The following is a 22,500-nucleotide window of genomic DNA, read 5'->3' on the forward strand; positions in this document are numbered from 1 at the left end:
GATCGAGGTAGATGATCATTCATGTTTGAGCAGATTCAGTTTTTCCTCTCATTTCCGTCGTGATGACGCAATCATTTAGCCTCAGATCCAAGATGGACCCTGAACCCCGACGAGCTCGCTCCAGATTCACCTGGAAGACATGCTGTTGCTATGACAACGAGAAAGCCGAGTATTCAGGGCAGCACCGTCGAGCTGCACCGGGAAACTGGTGGTTTGTCTGTTGCTGTTAGAGCACAGACCTGGATCCTTCAGTCCTGAAGTCTCTCTGCTATGTATAGGATGTACTGTCTCTCTCTCTCTCACACACACACACACACAAACTGTTCTTGTTAAGACACTGCATTGACTTGTGGACATCCAATCCCAAACTCTGACCTTCACCAGGCGTTGGTCCACATGAGGAGTACCAGGGTTCACTGGGTGACCTGTGCACGTCTACCTTGTGGGGACACTGGTACACGTTGGGGGTGCACACTGTTGAAGGTCTCATTGAGAATATAAACGTGCACAAAATGCATAAAGACAAAAACACTGCTGGCTTCCTGCACTGAGAACTTTCCGAGAGGAGTCTGTGGTTTGTTGTTGCACAAAATAAAAAAGCCAGAAGATAAGAAAAGACAGATACTGTTCAAGAAGCTTCTCTCTGCTCGATGGTTGAGACGTGTTCAGACAGGATCTGTCATGAGTGCATCCAGATTATTGATCAAAAATGACTGATTCAAACTCATCAATCTTTGTTTTTACTGTCACTAAAGATTAAGTACTGAATGTCTGTAAAAAGTATGGTAAAAAGCCAAGTTATTTGTTTTCAGTTTAGACCAAAGTGCTGGAGGCTCCACCCACAGACAACCAGAAGTAAGTCTGTGGCTGCTTGTGTTAAAACAAACAGACACTGAGGAGCAGCCGCCCAATCACAGATCAGCTGACGTGAGCACAAGTTTACAGCTCAATGAATATTTAGTGTTTTATGATGAGAGGAGAATCCATGCAGAGTTTTCAATGTCATATTTGCATTTTAATCTCCGGTCAAAAGAAAACGTTTCACTGTAAACAAACTGAACTTTTATGACACGTCGACAGCAGGCAGCTGAAATCTGTACTTCAGTTTCTTTTCTTACTTCAACAATAAACCAGGAATCTGAACAAAGGCTTCATGCTCCAATCAGTCCGAACAAAATCCAAGTGTAAATGTTTAATTTAGTCAAAGGGAATAAATCTAGATGTTGACACAGATTAGATCATCTGTTCCAAACACATGTTGAGGTTGTGGGAGCTCAGATCGTTCAAGAAAATAAAAACCCTACGTCAGCAACAACTCAGGATGTTCTGTGGATTTATTGTATGTGCAAATTCTTGCAAGAGGCAATTCAGGTGCAACAGGAATGGAGCCCAAGACACAGTAAACTGCATATGATGCTACACCAGTAGTGGGTTTGTGTTAGTTTGTTGTGTGCGTGCATGAACAGTACGTGTAAGCCTTTTCATGTTCGGAATGTGCAACAGTGTGTGTTTGATCGTGAGCCTTGATGCTGTTTGTCCACATGATGTTTGTCAGCAGAGTTATTTGGACAGTGAGCGGAGGATGGCTCTCTGAGCTCGACATGCTCCTGAACCCAAATACTCTCGACTCCATCCTCGGATTTAAACCTTCTCACTTTCACGGAGGAACTAGAGAAACTCTTATCACACGAAATAAAAACACATTGACATCTTCAAGTTCCCTAAAACAGCAGACATTCAACTTTTAACAGTGTTTTTTATGTACAATAGAAGGATCTTCATATATTAATATTCTTCATCTTCACGGCTTTTTCTTCACTTTCTCGTTGTCAAGTCATTATTTCAATACACATTTGTCCTTTTTGTATTTATAGAGTATTTTCAGTATTTACAGTATAAATTACTACACAGTTTTGTGTTAAAATAAATAACTTAAGTACAATGGCCGTGGCTTTTGCAGTGTCTTTTGCATTAAAGAGTAAAGGGAGGGATGAGACGAAGGCTGAAGAACAGAGGCTGAAGAACAGAGGCTGAAGAACAGATGAAGACATCTCTCCTCGTTCCTTCAGGGTTACGAACTGACAGGAGGGTCGTTTGTTGGATGCAGTCTTTCTGCAGAGCGACAGGGAGGAGGGAGGTGATGGAAAAGGGGAAACACTTTATTCCCACTGTGGCGTGAGTTGGGAAACTCTCCCTGAGGACAGATCAGTGTTTCCTGCTCATAAAAACATCAAGATTTCTTACTACAAATGTTAATGAATAATGCTGCACTATGAAATCAAAATTTTCTGTTATTTAGCGGGTTATTAAAATCCTTAAAATCTGGCTGATGAAACTAAACTAACTTAATATATTTTAGCTTTTTTAAATAGTGTTATAATTGCTAAGATGGAAGTGAAGAATAGCCTGATGATACACAAACTATGAGTCACAGTGAATCTGTGGATCTTACATTTTAAATAAATACATTCTACAGCCAGAAGTATGTGGATGTGCTCACATTGTTCTTCACTGGTTTGAAGCGGCTTCGAGGTCTAAGAGGAGTCCACACACTCGTGTCCACACACTCGTGTCCACACACTTGTGTCCACGTTGTGTACATGTCCACTGTTGGTCGCCACCAGAACAAACACTGAGCGAAGCTAACTGCTAACTAGCTCACGCTCTATATTCACGTATTTGTTATTGTTCTTGTTAACTTTGTAACAAGTGTCACGTTTATCTGCTTTCAGAAGAATTTCCCAACAAAACCACAACAACTGTGAGAGTAAAGTTATCAGGAAACTGAGCCCGACCAATGAAATCTGTTATTTTATAGAATTAACAAAGCAGAAAAGATGTGCATTTATAATTATGTTTTATGGAAATAATTAGAGAATTTTACAATGTTTATTTTCTTGATAGAAGTTCTACGTATTTTGGTGGATTCGTGTTTTCTGTATTTAAAGTTGCTTGTAATAAAGTTGATTTATTTGTCATGACTTTTGATTGTGAGCTCTTAGGAATCACTGCCAATTTGTTTTTAATATATATACTGGACGATATAAGGATATTGGTTTTACTCCCATATGATTTGTGATTTTAAATGACTTATTTCTGTGTTTTGAAATCTGCTGTATAAATGAAGTTATTATTGTTTTCAGCATCAGCCTCAAAAAATCCATATGGGTCGGGCTCTGACAGATTTTGGGTCATGGGAAGCAAAGCGAGTTACAGTGAAGGTTTAATACTAAAGTGTGTCGGACATGTTGGAGGAGGAATGGAGAGAAGCGTCGGATAGAAAAGAAGACGGCTGAGAGCGAGGGAGGAGGTGGAGGGAGGGATGAGTGCAGAGCTTCTCCTGCAGCTATACCACGGTGCCGCTGGGAGAGTTCCCGTTCTGTGCTGGCAGGTTCTGAAGGAGAGACAAGGAGACAGAACACGAGGGGACGTTAGAGACGAGGGACAATCAGGAAAATCTAAACTTCACTTTTCAGTTCAGGAAGAGAAGAAGCCGTTGTTGCTGCGGAGAAGAGACGAGATATCATCTGCTTCTGGAGTCTGAAGAAGCAAAACTCGACTCAAAATAACTCTATGACCGACCTGCAGAGTTTTACTGGAGGCAGCGGATTCGACTCACGTCTAACCAGAAGTAGGCTAATTACAATTTGATATTAAATGTCCTGGAAGAAGTGAAACCACAGAGGAGAGAAGTGGGAGGAGCCAGTTCAAGAGTGAGATTCATCACCTATTTAAGTTTATAAATATGAGACTTTTTGGCATCGTCCCATTTGAACTAGGGACGGGGGAAAAAATCGATTCAGTTACGAATCGCGATTCTTGTGTATTTTTTTTAAACTTATTTATTGGTTTATATGGGGGGGGGGGATATATGGACGGAGCATGTTGACCAGCTCTTGTTTTTGCACAAGAATCTAAACATACCCAAGCACTAGCTTTGCATCGCCTACATGCAAACAACAATAGCCTACTTTTTGTTTATTTCAAAGTTTATATTCTAAGTAAACTTTTATTCATTGTATTTAATTCACATTTTATTTATTGTTTAAAAGAAGCTTAAGTGGCATACATGTCTTAATCTGTCAGTTTGTGTGCAGTTGACAGGAGCTATACAATAATAGGAAACATTTTTATTTAATTTCTCTATTGGCTGCCCGGCAGTCATTAAGTTATTGTTAATATTTGAAATAAAACTGGTAAAGCTCTAAGTGAATTTGACTGTGTTGTATTTGAAGGAATGATTCGACATTTTTCCATGGTCCAGTATTTAAAAAAAAAGAAATCGCAGGAAAAGGTAATATCGAATCGCCACCTAAGTATCGTGATAGCATCGTATCGGGAGGTCTCTGCCGATTCTCGTCCCTAATTTGAACTTGTTTAAAATATCTTGATAACAAACACCAATGTCTCTGTTAATCCAGGGACCTTCTAATGAAGACGTGAGGACCTACCGTCTTGCCGGGCCGGGCCCAGGTGCAGATCAGCCCCTCCTGGCAGGCGGTGATGATGCAGTCGTCCATGAACACCAGCACCGTCAGACGCTCGTGGGCGATCTTCTTGCAGACCAGCGGCTCCAGCAGCGGCACCTCGTGCATGCGCGGGCACAGCGTGGTGCCCAGGACCTTGGCGGCGTCCAGGCGGTTGCTCCTCGGCGCCACGTTGATCTTGTCGTTGCTCTTGCTGATGTTGCCGAGGCTGTGGTACCGCTTGTGCTCCTTCTCCACCCCCCCGCTGCCCCCCGACTTGTCCGACTTGCGCTCGTGGAGCGACAGCGTGGCGAAGCGGCCGATACTGAACGGGGTGATGTTCCCTCCGCCGCTGCTCCCTCCCCCCCCCCCGCCGGCCGCGCTGCCCTCCGAGGCGCCCGGACCCTTGGAGGCGTTGGCCACGGCCGGGTGGGGCAGCGAGTTGGAGCGTGAGAGGGAGCGGGGGAGCGGTAAGGGGAGTGTCGGTGGGTTGGCGGTGCCGGTGTTGGTGTTAGGGGGGTGATGGTGCCCCTCCACCGCTCCACTCCCCCCCCCACCTGAGGTGCTGTTGACCACCACGCTGCCGGAGTTGGACAGCGAGGGTCCGAAGGTGTTGGTGAAGGCGCGGGACAGCGGTAACCGTGGGAACAGCACGTCGTCCGTCAGGTCCCACAGACAGAACTGCGTGTCCTGCCCCACCGAGCCGAACCGGTACGTGACCGACGGCGTGCCCCCCCCCCTCGAGCTGTGACGAGAGAGACGCGACAGCGTGCTGCTGGTCCGGACCCGGCCGAAGTGCATGGTGTTGTTTGGCGCCGCCTGGTGGAGGTCCTCCTCACTGCCGCTGAGCTCCATCGGCTCGTCATCTTCCAGGGAGGTCGTGAAGGGGTCGAACGCCACCACATTCACCCAGGACTTGTGGCCGTGCCCCCGAGCGACCACGCGGCTTTCTGCAAACGACCAGACGGTCACCAGGTCGTCCTCGCCGCCCGTGGCCAGGTATTTCCCGTCCGGACTCCAGGACACGCAGAGCAGCCCCCCAAAGTAACTCTTCATCACCCCCTGCAGCTCCATGGAGTCAAAGTGGAAGACGCGCAGGCAGCCGTCCTGGCCCACGCACGCCACGTGGACGCCATCCGGGGAGAAGGCAAACTCATTGAGGCCGCCCTCACCCACGGCCCAGCGCAGCAGCGGGTTGCGCGGCGTCTTGGTTTTGCAGGCGTAGACGGAGAAGCCTTCGCCCTGCCGCAGCAGAGAGTACTGGGGGGCCGTGGTGCCGCACGGGTGGTCCACGTTGTAGAGGTAGAGGTGGCCGCTGGCGTGCGAGGCCAGGAACAGGTTCTCTGACTTGGGAAGCCATTTGAGACACGTCACCTTGGATTTGTCGATCAACCTCTGGAGAACAGGGAGGAGGTGGAGAGGAGGAAAGGGAGGTGAAGGACCGGGAAGAGAAAAGGAGAGGAGAGACAAAGACAAGCTTTTAAATCGGAGGAGGAATGGAGGAATATAAACATAAAAATATACCTTGATGTGAGGAAGCAGCATGCATTTACATAGATTCTAGGTTAAATCACATCATTGAAATAAATAATCTAGAAAACTAAATATAAACCACTGAGACAAACACGTGAAAAAGGGAATCATGGGAAGTGACGAGTCCGAAGAGATCGAGAAACAAGTGTGAGCGACAGAAGAGACAGAAACCAGCGGAGAGAGAGAGAGAGAGAGTTGAAGAGGAAAAAAGATTTGCATGCAGTAGTGAACTCTCTCTCTCTCTCTCTCTCTCTCTCTCTCTCTCTCTCTCTCTCTCTCTCTCTCTCTCTCTCTCTCTCTCTCTCTCTCTCTCTCTCTCTCTCTCTCTCTCTCTCTCTCTCTCTCTCTCTCTCTCTCTCTCTCTCTCTCTCTCTCTCTCTCTCTCTCTCTCTCTCTCTCTCTCTCTCTCTCTCTCTCTCTCTCTCTCTCTCTCTCTCTCACACACACACACACACACACACACACACACACACACACACACACACACACACACACACACACACACACACACACACACACACACACACACACACACACACACACACACACACACAGATTTAATTGGGAATCCCATTAAACGAAAGGAATCGGTTCAGGAGACGCAGTAAAACAAAGTGGAAACGACAAAGCGTGAGGAGGGAAACACTGAAAACACTGTTGGATTATTTTCAGGCTTTAAAGGCAACAACACAAAGAGCTGAAACACGGAGGAAACTGAAATGAGCAGATGTAAAAAAACAAATGTGATAATACCTCCTCATTGAAGAGTTTACTGGTTTCCTTCTTGATGGGGTCCAGGTACTGGACCTGTCCGGCTGAGAAGCCGACGATGAGAGCCACGCTCTCCGCTGTGGCCGAGTACTGGTTGAAGTCGTGACACGTGGGCTGGGTCCCCTTGTAGATCCTCTTGTCTATCGGCTTACTGAGGTCCACAGCCTGCAGGCAGAGAGGGTGAAGAGCAACATGAAGCACCAGCAGAACATCAGCAGTGAAAGATCAGAGGAGAAACTCATTTATCATCTATTGAGACCAATAAACATCAGAGTCAACGTGTCTCTTTAGATTCAGAGAGGCTGAGGTGTCTTCTCAGCAGCAGTGACCACACAAGACCAGAAGGCCACATGCTGCAGGAGACTGGATTCTCTGTATGTTACTGGTCTGCCCACCGACAGCACATTACACCGGGACACCAACAAGACACCGAGGGAAAGATCATTTCATGTCTGTCTTAAAACAACGGTAAGATTCCAAAACCAGAACTGAAGCACATGTTCTGTCCCTTTCTAACGTGCTGAATATGTAATGGAGCACAAATCCACAATCATGGCTCTGTGCTCGTATAGATTCCAAAAGTTTAACTGGAGCTATGTTGCAATTTTCAGTTAGAGTGAGGGAATACATCAGTGGGCACAAGGAGGACTGAAGTAAAGATCCTTCTGGACTCAGTCCTCAGAACCTGAAGTAAAGACCTGCTGCTGGACTCAGTCCTCAGAACCTGAAGCCACCGATGCACAAAGAGCTGTAAAGATCCACTCAGTGACTCAGGGCTGAGCATCTTATTGATTGTGATGTTCATCTTCTCTCTGTTATACGTCTAAGTGTCACTGGCAGAAACCTTGTGAGTCCCTGAGTCCTGCATCATCTACACCTGCATTCAGAATGAAGCCTGAAGACATGAAGAGCATGTGTGGTCCAGGATCATTTCATTAAGTTACAGTCGTTCCCTCATTGATCCGTGTGGTGTTAGAGGAGGAGCAGCTTTGTACGTTTGTCCTCCTCGATGGGTTCCTCCCTCTGTGAGGAGCAGAGATGTAGTTTCAGCTTTTCAAGAGCATCCAGTGTTTCTAAGTGTGGAGAAACTCCAGGAGAAATACAGACTGCACCTCCTTCCACATGGCACTGCACCTCCTTCCACATGGCACTGCACCTCCTTCCACATGGCCCTGCACCTCCTTCCACATGGCCCTGCACCTCCTTCCACATGGCACTGCACCTCCTTCCACATGGCACTGCACCTCCTTCCACATGGCCCTGCACCTCCTTCCACATGGCCCTGCACCTCCTTCCACATGGCTCTGCACCTCCTTCCACATGGCACAGCACCTCCTTCCACATGGCCCTGCACCTCCTTCCACATGGCACGGTCCAGAAACACATCTGATTCAAGACATCACCCCTCTAGAGATATTAAAGAGGTTTTCTGTATTTAATTCATCAGTATCTTGTCTCTTGTAAACCATCTGCTGCTGGTGACTGAATCACATTCAGTGCAACTCACCAACCCCCCCCCCCCACTTCCCTCTGTCAATACCCAGTGTCCATGAGGGGGGGGTCTTCATCAGACAATCACCTCCTGCACCGTGAGGGTGAAGCTCCTCCTGCAGGAGGTCACGTGTCATCACAGTGAATCTGTTCCAGTAGCTGCAGCAGAGCAGGACTGATGCACTTTGCTTTCATCCTGCAGAACAACACTCAGAGGACTGGAGGGATTACAGCAGGGGGGGGTGACATGTGTCAGGGGAACAGCCATGCATCTTTCTGTAAAGTGGATTTTCTCAACACGTTGACTGATTCACAGGAAACATTGAATCCTGATGAAAGGGCTGGTCTCTGTGAGGCTGGTCTGGTGAAGCTCGTTAGAAAGTGAGAGAGAGTCTGATGAAGAGAAGCTTCACTGGATCATGTGTTCTGTCTGGTTGATAGAACCCAGTGAGCACAGAGAACCTGCAGTAGAACCCCCCCCCCCCCCAGTGACACAGACAGTGAGGACCACAGCAGCTGGTGGTGGACCGGCTCCAGAGGCTCCAGCTGTCAGAGGCCGCTCCCGGCTCCTCTGGCCCGGACACAGTGAACCAGCTGCAGCCTCCTCTGTCACAGCATCCACCTGCACCACCCACATCCCCCCCCCGAACACACACCTACAGTTGAACCAGAACCCCCCGCATCACACCAGCAGGCTAGCATGCTAAGCTACAGCCCGAGCCCCGGACCCGTCCTCCCGGCCCAGGCGCCCCTTGCAGCGGCTCCTCACCTTCTTGATGTTGGTGTAGGTGTAGAAGTAAAGCTCTCGGCCGATGTTGAAGCAGACTCTCTCGGACTCCTCGCCCGGGTCCTCGGGCTGCAGCTTCACCATGGAGACCCGGACCGGCGGCAGGAAGCCCCCCGGGGAGGAGCTGGCCGCCGCGGCGCCGGAGGAGGAGGAGGCGGCGGCAGCAGCCCCGGGGCCCGGGAGCAGCCCGACCCCTCCGCCCGGCACCGGACCGGCTCCGGGCCCGGGGCCCAGCGGGCCTCCAGCGGCCGGAGCCCGGGGCAGCCCGCCTCGCTGCTGCGAGTCCGACAGGGTGAGCAGCTTGTAGAACCCCTCCCGGGTCCGGAACTGGGACTTGATCTCATTGAGATCCTTCGCAGCGCCTCCATCTCCGGCCATCTTTAGCGCCGACGAGCCGCACAGGAAACCGAGGTTTGACCTGGAAACAATATCGATGCAATGAAGAGACTAGAACAGAAAGAGGCGAGGCGAGCCGAGCTGAGCTAGGCCGACCTGCACACCCGGTTCGACCCGGTGCATCTTCCTCCAGAACCGGCCACCGCACCGCTGCTGCCTGCTAAAAGATCCCGGAGAGGAAGCCCTTCTGAGCCGGTGTGAGCAGCATCCTCCACCGGGTCCTGGTCCTGGTCCTGGTCCCTGGCTCCGTGCATCCACCGCGATGCGTGAAGAACGTGTGACGCGCCTGATGCTGCGGATGATGCTGATGCTGCTGGTCCTGATGCTCCTGAAGCCTGGAGCCTGGAACCTAGGGACCGGAGCCTGGAACCTGGAACCTGGAGACTGGAGACTGGAGCCTGTAACCTGTAACCTGGAGCCTGGAGCCCGGAGCCCGGAACCTGGAACCTGGAGCCTGGAACCTGGAACCTGGAGCCTGGAGCCTGGAACCTGGAGCCTGGAGCCTGGAGCCTGGGACCTGAAGCCTGACACTGATGATCCTCAAACAGCTGATACACAAACTGTCCCACCTTCAAGAATCAGCTCTGATATGAATCAACTGTTGAAATCACCACTTGAACACTAAAGCTATGAAACTCACATCTGGCTTGTTTTCATTACAGAGAGAATATAATTTAATTCATATCATACATCATCTGAAAGGAACTTTACTCAGGTCGAACCCAACAGTTCCCACAATGAGAAACTCTCCCATTGACTTGAATAAACCTCAAACCAGAACCAGACTCAGACCATCGTGTTTAAACTCTCAGACTGGCTTTATAATAAAAGAATAACAGTGATTGATGATGTTATGAATGATGGGAGCACCAGTTAGTGATAATAAGACTGAAACTGGGAGAGTGGAGGGACTGAAGGACCCAAAACAGTTGGTTTGTTCTATACAATGTTGAGAATCTCAATAAAAAACTACACTATAAAAACTGAACGTGTTCTTTGATGCCTCAGATCAGAGTCACTAGAGATGGATCCATTTCACATGTAGAAACTTTATGAACAGTTAAAGAAACTCATTTACCTAAACGAACATAGTCAAATGTGTGATTTGAACAGAGGCTTGAAGATATGAGTAGATTCAAGTATGTTCTAGTTGTGAATTCAGACCTCGATTTGTCTTCAGGCTGAATTGGATGAATTGATCATGTCCTGTTTCCAGGTACAACACAAGGCTGTGGCTGAGGGGGAGAGCGGTTGTCCTCTAACCAGAAGGTCGGTGGTTGAATCCCAGTTGCCACAGGATGCCACACTGTGCTTGGGTAAGACACTGAACCATGTATTGCCCCTCATAGAAAAGGTGCTGCCCATAGATGCACTGTATGAATCTATATAAATATATTTAAATACAAACCATTTATTTACCATTAATCTTCACCTCTGGTTTCTTTCCAAAACAGTGAAGAACCAAGTGAAAACCTTTCTCTGCTGCAGTGAACTCAGATGTTTTGTGTGTAGATGATTTCCCCTCACGTCCCCTCACAGATCAATACAGCTCACCTCATGTTGTGTTAATGAACTTTATTACTGTGTCACGGCAGGAGGACGTGTGTGTTTGATCCAGCACTGACATTCAAACCCAGTTCACAAAACAAGCTACAGCTCCAGTCCTTTATTCTTTAAGTCCCTTCAGACGCCGACTCACACTCAACCAAACTGTGGCTTCTTGAGTCTTTCTGCAGCTCACACACGACAGAGGAGTGAACACAGACAGACGCTGTCCAGTCATCTAGAAAATAAAATCTTTGTCCTGTCCGCGATGTCAGATGATCACAGACCATAACGTTGGTGCCTCATGGACTGTTCTCCTCCTGCTGACTGAGTCCCGGGTGGTAGCATCCAAGTGGAATTGGGAGATTCCAAATGTTCCAGTCGTGCGAGTCAGGCCAGTAGAACGTAGCTCTCTGCGTTCTCCAGGATGGACAGGTTGGACAGCCCGGACTGGTCGTCAGTCTTACGTGTCTCCAGAATAACCATCCTGCAGGCAGAAGGTCAGAGGAGGTCAAGCACAGAACCACTGGAGTGTAAACCTGCCTCAACTCAATGAAAACATGGGTTTAAACCTGTGGAATACAACAGTTATTAAAGTGTAAGGATCACATGAACTTATCTGTCAAGACAAACATATACCGCATCCAGCCACAAGAGGGCAATCTAGACACGTTGGCTTCATTTAGGGGCCATCTTTATTTTCAGTCTATGGTTGGAACAGACATAGAAAACCTGCAGAAAGTGAAGCTGCCTCACAGACGTTCAGTACCTGTCCGACTGCACCAGTCTGTAGATCTTCTTCTGGTCGGTGGTCTCCTCCAGAACCTCAGTGGAGCCTTGTCCTCTCCTCATCCAGCCGTGACGCCACACCGCCAACAGCGTGTCCTCGAAATACACTAACGGGACAGACTGGAGTCAGCGCTGAGGTAAGATCAACATGACCCATCGCTGGTTTGTCAGCGGACGTTCTCACCTGCAGAGTCGACATCTCGGGAGAAGGTGGTCTCGTGGGTCTGAGGCCTGCTGGCCTTCAGCTCCCCCCTCAGGTCCACTATGTGTACTGACTCTGTGGAGGAGAGAGGTGGGACATCACCAGAATACGTCAGTGTGGAAATATGTAAGTGAACACAACATGAACAAATACTTTTATAGATCCAATGAGAACAGACAGAACTGAACGTCTCCAACATATAAACATATCAACAACTTACTTTCTAGGAGGACGAGCAGTGAGTTACTGTCCAGCTGGTTCACTTGCACAATGTCTGGGCAAGGTTTCTCTGTAAACACACACACACACACACACACACACACACACACACACACACACACACACACACACACACACACACACACACACACACACAGCAAACACACAGCAACATCATTGTCAACATCAACAATAACAACAGTGTAAGACATCAAATGCAGAAATGTAGCTGCTTTGTAAAGCACTTTGGTCAAGTTGTTTTAAATGTGCTATATAAATAAAGTTGACATTGACATGAACTCTTTTCATTTCGATAGAACTTCAGAATGGACGTACCCAGGCCGGAGCTGGTGAACCAGGACGTGTTGGAGTTGAGGTTCATGTATTCTACGTTGACTGGCAGGTTGGGGCTGGACCCCCGGGTCACGCCGATGCAGATCAGTGGGTACTCCTGCTGGGGGGCCACCACCATCTCAAACACCCGCAGAGGGTTGGGGAGGGGGAAGTCGAAATGCTGCAAGCACGGAAAAGGAAAGTTGAGTTGAATCTGCTTTTAATTGTATCTTTAGCTGTGTGTGTTTTTCAGTTCTTAGAGAGCAGCTAATAAAGCAGCTGGGTTAAGTGTGCGGGTTAAAGAGACTTAAACTTCAAACCTCAAACCTTTAAGCCACAGCTGAGAACAGCAGTGAGTCTGTTCTCGGGTCAAAGGTCTAAAACTAACTCACACATTTAATGGTGACCATAAAAGGTTCACACTGGCAGCAGCCACTTTATAAGCTGCTGTCAGTGTGAACGTCCAATAAAAAAGCTAAAAGCAGAAAGACAGACAAATAACAAAGATAAACACTCGGCATCGTAACAGACATCTTCTCTCACATGTATTTTCTGCATTTTTAACTTGGGCAAGTTAAAAATGAAAGAACAATTTGATCGAGCACACAGTGGGACAAAAGCATATCACAAATACTATAAAAAAGGAATGTTATTAATTACTGGGATGTTGAACAGAATACCTTGAGTAATATCAATACCGACAAAATTAAGATGTGATGGCTAAGGGATGAAAACTTCATTGATTGTAGAGATTGCCAGGCTAATTTGGGGCGGCTGTGGCTGAGGGGTAGAGTGGTGGTCCTCCAACCTGAAGGTCGGCGGTTTGATCCCCAGTCTGAATCATCTGCATGCCGAAGTGTCCTTGGGCAAGATGCTGAACCCTCAAAAAGCCCCCCATAGAATAACAAAGTGCTGCAAGTAGATGCACTGTATGAATGTGTGTGTGAATGGGTGAATGTGAAACTGTACTGTAAAGAGCTCTGAGTGGTCTTCATCAGACTAGAAAAGCGCTATATAAATACAAATCCATTTATACCATAAATGTTTTATTGTGTGGTCCTTCCTTAGTTTGTCATTCTGCTTATCTAACTTTACAAATGGAGGAGAAAACTTTAAAAGAAGAGAAATGTTCGGATTTTGATTGACTTCAATTAATTTCTCACATCCTGAGGCTTTTCTGAAACAACCCAGATGTAAATAGTCGTACCTTGATGAGCATGAACTTGTGCATGGGCTCGTACCACTGCAGCAGCACCACACTGGACTCCAGAGCACAGCACAGGAACACACATCCTCGCTGCAGGCTGCCTGTTACACACACAACACAAGTTCCACTGCTTATCTCTCACACACGGTATCTGCAGGAAGCTTCTTCAGGTACTTCACAACAATCTCTTTGAGCACATTAAATATCTTGAGTACAACTGAACTCTGCTGCAGAGATCGATGACAAAAATATTGTTTGTTCTCACCAACTGAACACGTCCTGCAGCCTTTTGTATCCGGTATTTTACACGTCACGGCGTATTTCCTGAAGTTAAAACACATCACTCAGTTTCTTTAAGGCAAAAGTTTGACAAATCAAACAAGATAGAGAGACAATGCGTTACCTAGGTAACAGTCTGTGTGTCGGCAGGGCAACCATCCTCTGGTCTTTCCGAGCCTGTTCGAACAACTCCTTCAGCGAATGGGAGTGAAGCTGCAGCGATTTCCCTGTGAACACAGAATTAAGTTTCATGCAATTCATCTGAGGGACAGATATAAGAAACAAGAGAGAAGAGGAAGGTTTTATTTTTCCATTTTTCATTTTGAGAATAATGTGGAAATGTTGAATAAAGAATAAATAAAGCCGAAACTAGATCGGAGAATGTTTTTTTTTTCACTCAAACTATTAAAATGAAGTCAAAATGTCGAGAACTTAACTTCAATATTGATCTTATAAATCGTATCTAATTGAGCTTATCTTAGAAACAAATGGGAATGTTGAGAACAAAGTCAAAATAAATGAGAGAATGTTTTCTTCCTATTTTTTTCTTTATTAAGAATAACAGCAGGAAGGTCTGTGAGAAACTTTCACCTGTTCATTAAAACATCCTCAACAGGTTCTGTAAATTCCAGTGATACATCTAAGCAGCTTCTCCTTTGTCAGGGAACCTCCGGGTGATAGAGACACTCGATAAGAGACTGTCCCGTTTGTAAGTCACATCTTTTATTTACCTGATACGGACATGAGGACGTGATTAATGGTGTAGACCCAGGTGCACTTCCCTGGATACAACTGGAAGAGAAGAGATGACAGTGTGACTCAAGGATTTTAGTTTGTCAGACTCAATATTTAGCTCGAGGATTTCCATCAAAGCCAAAAAAGACAATAACAACTGAACCTGAGCCTGTGGTTTACAAACCAAATATTTAAAAATGTGTCTGAAGATAAAGGCCGTACCAGTTCCATGGTGGTCTCTGAGCTGTTGAGGTTCAGGGTGTAGATCCCTTCCTCTGCCCCCAGGATCAGATGCTGGTCTGAGGAGCAGAGCGGAGACACAGGCCGGTTACACACATTCAACACGTTCAGAGGAACACAATCATTTGTTCAATGACACAAACCTTTGGTGGCTGGGTTTTCCCAGGTTGTGGAGCAGTTTATCTTAAGAGGGCAGCCGTGGAAGATCTTCTTAAAGTAGACCTGAGAAGAGAGAGGGGGAGGGGCTTCAAATATATATTCCGTCTTATCTGCAGTCGTTTCTAATATTGATGCAACCTCAAGCTACAAAGTGAAGTGTCATATCAGAATAACTGTGTTTATCTTTATGTATTTATATAACTTAGTTGATCTGCTACAGATAAACACAGAAAACATTATTGTCTCCATGATAAAGACCATGTCAAAATATTTAAAAATAAAATATAAACGTAATAATGATACTGAAAAAGTCACAACATTATCTGAGGTTTAATATTTGAATAGATTAAAATCAGCTGCTGAGGGTTTTTGAATTTTTAATGCCAATCTCTGAACTTCAGGATCCAAACTCATGATTTAGAGATAAATCTGAAGCTTTCTGGATCTGAACAGATGTTGACAGGTGATGAGAAACTGTCAAACATGAGGAGAGGAGACTCACAGGAGGTTTCTTCATGACCGGGCTCGCACACTCAGCACGGTCCTGAGATCAGGAAACAGATAAACACAAGGATGTGACTCACTTTCCTCTAATATCTACATCTGAATTTAAGTTACACCTCCTTCTGCATAACACAACAGTCGACTGTGTACAGACAAAGTGGTGTTCTCCTCTGTTCTACCTTCGATAACAGTTGTCGTCGCCGTAGTCCTTTAGGAGGGAGCTCAGGAGGGAGGTCGAGTGGGGGGTCATTAAACTGGACAGATAGGGACTCGGGGTCTGGACACACACACACACACACACACACACACACACACACACACACACACACACACACACACACACACACACAATAAGAAAAATGTGATGTTACACATTTTATTTTGTATACGTTTCTCATCGGTTTTAGAGTCTCGTGCTTCTTGAGGCCGATGGCAGGAGCTGTATCTCACCCGAGTGTCGAGAGGAGCGAGGTTGGGGGGTGGGACGGACGTGCGTCCCACTGGAGGTCCTGAGGAGCGGGGGGGCGTACAGGGAGCAGGGTTTCCTCAGCCGATCCTCGTCCCCTGTGACGCTTTCCTCTGAGCTCGTCCGTGCTTTGGGCTGCGGACACGGAAACAAGTCAACATTCTGTTCCTTCAGCATTTTTTAATATTAAGATTCATAATAAACATATTGGGAACTGCCTCAGGTTCTTATCCAAAACTTAAAATCAAATGATAACAGTAATAAGTAATAGTCATTCTAACATGATAACTAATATCTTATAATACATTAATATAGAAGCAATTAAATGTGGTACAAGCCTTGAAAGATGTAATAAAGTAATAAAATCAAATATGTGAAATGTGTATTAACTGTTATTTACCACAAATGACCTCATGATAATGATTTACAGTAAAACAGTTAAACAGGGCTTTCTTTAATGTTCTGTGACTATGAGGAACACACATTTATATTACTCTCTCTCCCCTGTTTACTCAATATTTACCTTCGGAGGAAGTGGAGGTGGAGTTAGATCAGATATGTTGCTGTAGACAGAGAAAGTTGGTTCGGTCAAATAGAACAAATAGAAAGTAGCACTGACGTGAGTTTGTGTGAATTCAGACGTACCTGGTGCCCTTTAATGTGGGACTGAGGAGGACAAGAGACACAGAGACGGTTTATACAAAACACAGGAAGAGAATAACTGAGGAATTTACTTCTGTGAGAAGGTTCTAGCTTCAGGTCCTGTATGTGTATGTGTCTAGTGTTTAACTCATCCTAAAGGTTTGTTATTCTGTTAAACGTGGATGTGGTGACACTGTGAGATGTTTCCTTACACGTCCACATCATCGTAGTCATCGTCCGACTCTGTGTCCTCGTCCCTGAAGGAGAATCATGGTTAATATTCACATTTATCATTTTAGAGTTGCATGTAGCCGGTCTGTGATCCTCACCTCACTGGACTCTTGTTACTGCCAGTTGATCCCAAACAAGGTCGTAACTGTAAAAACAACAAGAAAACCAATACATCAATAGTTGTTAGAGTCAGAAAAAGAGACAAGTTTTAATAACAATCATAATCAGTGGAGTACAACTATTTACATATAATATTTATATATAAAATATCACGTGCTGTTACCGTTACGTTTGGTGAGTCTTTCTTCAGAGTCCTATGAGTGTAAATCTCTTCCACTGAAAACCCACAAGTTAAACAATTAAACACTCAGACACATTTCACCCACTGTCCAGTGTCGCACACAGAGAAATTACATAAGAGAAGAAGAATTAGCATTATTTTATTATTAGATTCTAATAAGCAGTGAACAACAAGGCAGAAGCAAACGATAACAGAAAAGGATTGGTACCGATGTGTTAGAGAAGCTGAAGGAAAGTGTGAGGAAGATGCAGAGTGTGTTTCCTTACAGCTCATGTCTGAGTTGGTTCTCTCGGCCTTGTTGTGTCTGTTGATAGACTGGATCCTCCTCAGAGACCCGGGAAGAGCCACCTGGAATCAACAGCCACAGACACTCGCTCAGTTAGAACCTGGACCCACATCACAAACCTGCTTGTGTAGTGATGTATGCACTGATGTGGTTCAGACCTCCATCTCCTCGTCGTCTGTCAGCCGGCAGCTCTTCAGTTTCTCAGGGTGATGGAACTTCTCCAGGAGATCCAGGGTCAGTTCCTGCCTCAGACCCAGCTGGGTCAGAAACACATTCTGCAGAGAGGAGGAGAGGAGGAGAGGAGGAGAGGAGGAGAGGAGGAGAGAAGGAGAGGAGGAGAAGAGGAGAGTCTCCACTGATCAGTTGATATATTTGTATATTGATTATTGGAAGCGATGGAGTGATTGTGAGCAGCACTGACTTGCAGCATCTTGGAGGCGCCCGGTCGTTTCTTCGGGTTTCGAACCAACATGGCCTTCACAAAGTTATAAAACATGGACGACCTGCAGACAGGAAAGGAATTTTATAACACCGAACTTAAAAACTAAATAAACTGCATATATATTTCTTAATACAAACACACAGTGTACACACAAACATTATCACTTATTGTTGGAGGAACTTGTTGATTTGTTTTTTTATTCACTTTCTTTTTTTCAGATTTAAATATTTCAGCAGAGTGACTGATGCTGTAGGATCAAGCTGCTCACTTGATTTAATGATCAAATATCATAAATATCATAATAGTAATGAGGAGGTTTCTGTATTTACCATTTGGACTTGTCCTTCAGTTTCGGGGGCTGGTATCCGCTCTTCGACATGAGGAACAGGACGCTACAGGGAAAACACAGGTGGCACAAACAGGTTCACTTATGTATCTACAGGGACCTGCACAGTCTACACACATGTTCCTACACACGGTTCAGTTTGTGGGCCGGATCTGAACTTTGTGTGCTTTGTGTGTCATTCAGTAACGTGAGGAACGTGTGTAACCGGGCGACAACGTGCATGAACAACGTGTGGGTGGTGGAAATAACAAGACCATTTAGCATGGGTGGGAAATAAGTACTGTTTAAACACCGTACTTTTACATGTGTGTGCGTGTGTGTGTGTGTGTGTGTGTGTGTGTGTGTCTACAAACACACTGATTCAGAGGAATCATTGGACGTGTGTTTTTCCGTGTCACCGTTTCCAGAAGATCTGACGTGTGTTGTTGCTGAGTGTGATTGTGACAGAGATTCAAACGTCTCTTGATGGGAAGAGAATATTTCTACTTCAATGAACCAACATGTTCAGATCAGTGGACACTGTCTTCCACAAGAGGACAGTAAGAAGACGATGATTCTGTGAGCATGTGTCTCAGCAGAGAGTGAGAGGTCTCATGCTTGTGTTCCTCGGTGGGAGTTTACCGCAGCGGGTGGACGTCGAACAGCGGCGGCTGCAGCTCAGCCAGCTCCACAGCCGTGATGCCCACGGACCAGATGTCACACAGCTCGTTGTAGCCGCCCTTGATCTCCACGGCTGCCACCTCTGGAGCCATCCTGAGGACGGGAGGGGAACAGATATCAGATCAGAAAACCAAGCAGCAGATCTGGAGTCAGAATTCACTATGCAGCAAACAGGACATGTATATTATTAAGTTCATAAGTTAACTGTGTGAAAGAGAGTGGATATAAAACCACTCCCAGCAGTCTGTAGACAAGAAGCTTCAGGTGTTCACAGGAGAGAAAGTGCTCTCTTACCAATAGGGCGTCCCAATGAAGGACATCCTCCGAGCGAGAGTAGCTGTGATCTGAGCTGAAATCCCAAAGTCCGCTGTGCAACACAGGAAACAAATGTTTATATATTGAATATCCCAATAACCAACACTGGCTGTATTTGAAGGGCGAATTTTTCTTATGTCAAGAAAGGTTTGTGTAAATCTTCAGTGCGTCTTGGTAATAATCTAAAAATCCAAAGTGAAACTACACTGAGCATCTGCTGCTCTTGAGTCGGTCTCGGGACATGAATCCTCACATGTGACTCTCTGAGGTTTCTACGTCTTTCTACTCTTGTTAATAGTATTTTTTTTGTAGTGTTTCCTTGTTGAGGATGAAAAACAGAGGATGTCGCACCTTGAATATGAAACTATACACATAAAATTTGATTTGATGATGAATTCAAATATGTCAAACGGGTTCTTCAGTTTCTCCAGTGTCTTGCTTCGGAATCGTAAGAGTTGGAAGCAGACGGGTGTGAAACCCTCAGAGGACGAGAAGCTTTCAGCCGCTCAATCACGTACGAATGTGTCGAGTTTTAAAAGCAGCGATGAGTTAAGTGAGTCGTGACTCATCTCTACCACAGCGACCCGGAGCAGCAGAGACAAACTGTGCAAACACCCACCCAGCTTGACCTCGCCCTGGTTGTTGAGGAGGATGTTGGCACCCTGGAAGAGAAGAGAACGAGATACACATCAGACACGACCACAGACACAAGCTGTCACTCTGAGACTCAACCCACTCGCTGATCTTCAACCTCCATCAGACAGAAGCAAGAATCTGCTGACTGCCTCCTCTGATGGAGCTTCACTCAAATCATCTTTAATAATGTGCTCATTACCTTCAGCGAGTGTCAGTGAATTCTATTTGTTTTATTCTGGATTTCAAACATTTGCCAACTCGTTTGTAAAATACTTCTTCATCATAAAAAACTGTTAAAAGTCTGAGAGCTTGTTCTCCTGAGATTGTGACGTTTTAAGGACGTAAAATATCTGTACAATTACTTTATTGTTTTTCACGTATAAAGGTCAAAATCAAATTTTCCAACAGCAATCTGAAAGTTTCATCTATTGTTTATTAGATACAGAAAAGTTTAAGTGTAAGAGAGGAAACAAAGACGGATTCAAGTCCAGAAGCGATTTACTGTGATTGTTTGTCAGAAACTTTCTTCACACATCAAAGGTTTCTTCTAAAAGTATTGTATTATCTTTATCTTTTTGTTCATACATATGGGTTCAAATAAAAGTCAAATCATCGTCTGACAAACTCACCTTGATATCTCTGTGGATTTTCTTTTGTGCATGCAGGTAATCCAGGCCCTGGACACACACACACACACACACACACACACACACACACACACACGTACATTTATATATTTATATAACATTGTACACACTGAGGTGCTTTTTAAAATGATTAATAATAAAACCTAAATGAATAATTGAAGTAATTTACCTGGAGCATCTCCCTGCAGATGTAGGCGATCTGAGGCTCAGACAAAGGACCAGTCACTGTGGGGAAAGATGTGTTTGTAATAATATATATTGATCAAATTCAGTGGAGAATCAGGATTCACAGCCGACACAGTCCAACACATTGGTCTAGAAAATCAGATTAAGTTATTAAGGTTCATTAAAATGATATTGGCTGTGTTACAGGACGGTTTCAATATCAATTTGCTTTTCAGATCTGAGGACGAGAACAGTTAATAACTGAGTTTTTTGATATATTTGAAGAAAGAAAAGAGGCAAGTGTTGGATTTGAGCCGGAAATTCAGCCTGAAAACCCTGAACGTCAAAATACTACTTGATTTTCAAGATATTTGCAGGATTTGCGAGACTTTTCATATCTTCTCGGTCTTAACATTTAGTGAGTTTGAGTTTAAGGTGTTTTATTCTGTTTAAAGAGCCACTTTCTGAAAATGTTCCTGCTTGAACATATTCTCCTTCATTTTGAAACGAGCAGAACTCTCGAACCAAATAGATAAAAACTCTAAACTCCTGGTGGTTCATCACAGGGACACCGACCCACTCCCTCACCGTGGTAGATGTCCTGCAGGGAACCTCCTCCACAGAACTCCATGCAGATCCACAGTGTGTTGGCTCTGAAACACAAGAGGAAGCGTGTGTTGGAAATATGATTGATACGACAGCGAGCGTAACCACGGTAACAGGCCGTTTACCGTATGTAGCTGCCATAATACGCCACTATGTTGGCATGTTTGCAGCTTTTCACGATGACGATCTCCTGCTGGATGATGGAGAAATCATCCTCTGGGGACCAAGACAGAGAGAAGCACCAACGTTAGTATCATCATGTAGGCACACAGGTCGAGTCAGCGGGTTTACACATTATATACCAATAACTGTGTGGATGTGTGTGTGTCCATTCAGATGATTGTGAGATGTTCCAGGTGTTGACGTGTGTCAGTGATGAGTAAACTTGTGACTCAGATTGTTTCATCGATGCCACGTTGCATTTTGCTTCATCTTCATTTTTTTTGTGTGAGGTTATAAAAGTGTCTCTGAGGGAAGAGAACAGTTCAAAGTCCAGGTTGGTTTTATTTTGTCTCCTGTCAGAGACTTGGACAGGACATGTTTCGGGTCTGAGGCCACGTGGAGGTTTCATGTTCTCCTCTCGTCTGCGGAGACTTTAAACTGCATGTAGGTGTAAATGTGAGAATGAATCTCTATGGACACGTGAATCACATTTATCCAGGAGCCCTTCTTGTAATTCATAGTATCTCACATTGCAGAAAATTAACAAAGACCAATTTAAAAGTTATAGTTTAGTTTAAAGACTTCAATTCAAAGATCAACACAAGTTATGATACTTCCTGATAAAGTGAAGACAAACTTCAGATCAAACGTTCACCTGGCTCCATCTTGATGACCTTGATAGCAGCCAGCTCTCCATTCTGCTTGTTGCGTGCCTGCAGACACACAAACACAAACAGCTGAGCATGTTTACACTGAAGCTGCAGAGAGTCACATTGTGTAGCTTGTATCTGTCAGTTGTGTTTCTTTTTGTGTGTCATTTGCATGTTTTGCTGTGCAGTGAAGTGGAGTGAAACCGTTCTCCGCAGCAATGTGACACTAAAGACACAAATACACATGTAAAGGAGCTGAGGCGTACAGAGACACACAAACACACACACG

The 22,500-nt window shown here is 45.4% G+C and overlaps 2 protein-coding genes across 3 annotated transcripts in view; both read right to left on the minus strand.

The window, feature by feature from the left end:
- Positions 1–3,221: 3,221 nt before the first annotated feature.
- zmp:0000000529 (WD repeat-containing protein 20) lies at positions 3,222–9,447 on the minus strand. Of its 2 annotated transcripts, none has more exons than XM_061073535.1 (4): positions 9,031–9,447; positions 6,753–6,935; positions 4,452–5,861; positions 3,222–3,394 (listed from the first exon to the last, which is right to left on the minus strand). In XM_061073535.1, exons 1-4 carry the CDS (start codon positions 9,424–9,426, stop codon positions 3,347–3,349), a joined length of 2,037 nt encoding a protein of 678 aa, XP_060929518.1. In that variant the 5' UTR covers positions 9,427–9,447; the 3' UTR covers positions 3,222–3,346. The 2 variants fall into 2 exon arrangements, with proteins under 2 accessions (XP_060929518.1, XP_060929517.1); XM_061073534.1 differs by having other exon boundaries at positions 4,440–5,861; positions 9,031–9,426.
- A 1,557-nt stretch (positions 9,448–11,004) lies between these two features.
- The window catches only part of LOC133003604 (mitogen-activated protein kinase kinase kinase kinase 5-like), a 16,927-nt gene continuing 5,431 nt past the window's right edge, over positions 11,005–22,500 (minus strand). The window contains exons 2-32 of the mRNA XM_061073390.1: positions 22,217–22,274; positions 21,525–21,615; positions 21,382–21,446; positions 20,798–20,853; positions 20,611–20,658; positions 19,965–20,007; positions 19,325–19,397; positions 18,992–19,123; positions 18,354–18,416; positions 18,004–18,085; positions 17,741–17,857; positions 17,563–17,644; positions 17,279–17,331; positions 17,094–17,140; positions 16,977–17,021; positions 16,768–16,788; positions 16,646–16,685; positions 16,107–16,257; positions 15,836–15,933; positions 15,655–15,696; positions 15,137–15,215; positions 14,976–15,052; positions 14,750–14,810; positions 14,143–14,245; positions 14,005–14,063; positions 13,740–13,840; positions 12,536–12,713; positions 12,201–12,269; positions 11,963–12,055; positions 11,759–11,885; positions 11,005–11,476 (exon numbers count right to left, since the gene is read on the minus strand). Of these exons, the coding sequence (XP_060929373.1) occupies positions 11,380–11,476; positions 11,759–11,885; positions 11,963–12,055; positions 12,201–12,269; positions 12,536–12,713; positions 13,740–13,840; positions 14,005–14,063; positions 14,143–14,245; positions 14,750–14,810; positions 14,976–15,052; positions 15,137–15,215; positions 15,655–15,696; positions 15,836–15,933; positions 16,107–16,257; positions 16,646–16,685; positions 16,768–16,788; positions 16,977–17,021; positions 17,094–17,140; positions 17,279–17,331; positions 17,563–17,644; positions 17,741–17,857; positions 18,004–18,085; positions 18,354–18,416; positions 18,992–19,123; positions 19,325–19,397; positions 19,965–20,007; positions 20,611–20,658; positions 20,798–20,853; positions 21,382–21,446; positions 21,525–21,615; positions 22,217–22,274 (2,451 nt within the window). The 3' untranslated portion in view covers positions 11,005–11,379. The remainder of the gene's footprint in view (positions 11,477–11,758; positions 11,886–11,962; positions 12,056–12,200; positions 12,270–12,535; positions 12,714–13,739; positions 13,841–14,004; positions 14,064–14,142; positions 14,246–14,749; positions 14,811–14,975; positions 15,053–15,136; positions 15,216–15,654; positions 15,697–15,835; positions 15,934–16,106; positions 16,258–16,645; positions 16,686–16,767; positions 16,789–16,976; positions 17,022–17,093; positions 17,141–17,278; positions 17,332–17,562; positions 17,645–17,740; positions 17,858–18,003; positions 18,086–18,353; positions 18,417–18,991; positions 19,124–19,324; positions 19,398–19,964; positions 20,008–20,610; positions 20,659–20,797; positions 20,854–21,381; positions 21,447–21,524; positions 21,616–22,216; positions 22,275–22,500) is intronic.

The sequence above is a fragment of the Limanda limanda genome, chromosome 6 (genome assembly GCF_963576545.1).
Source record: "Limanda limanda chromosome 6, fLimLim1.1, whole genome shotgun sequence".
In the NCBI taxonomy this organism is placed as follows: Eukaryota; Metazoa; Chordata; class Actinopteri; order Pleuronectiformes; family Pleuronectidae; genus Limanda; species Limanda limanda.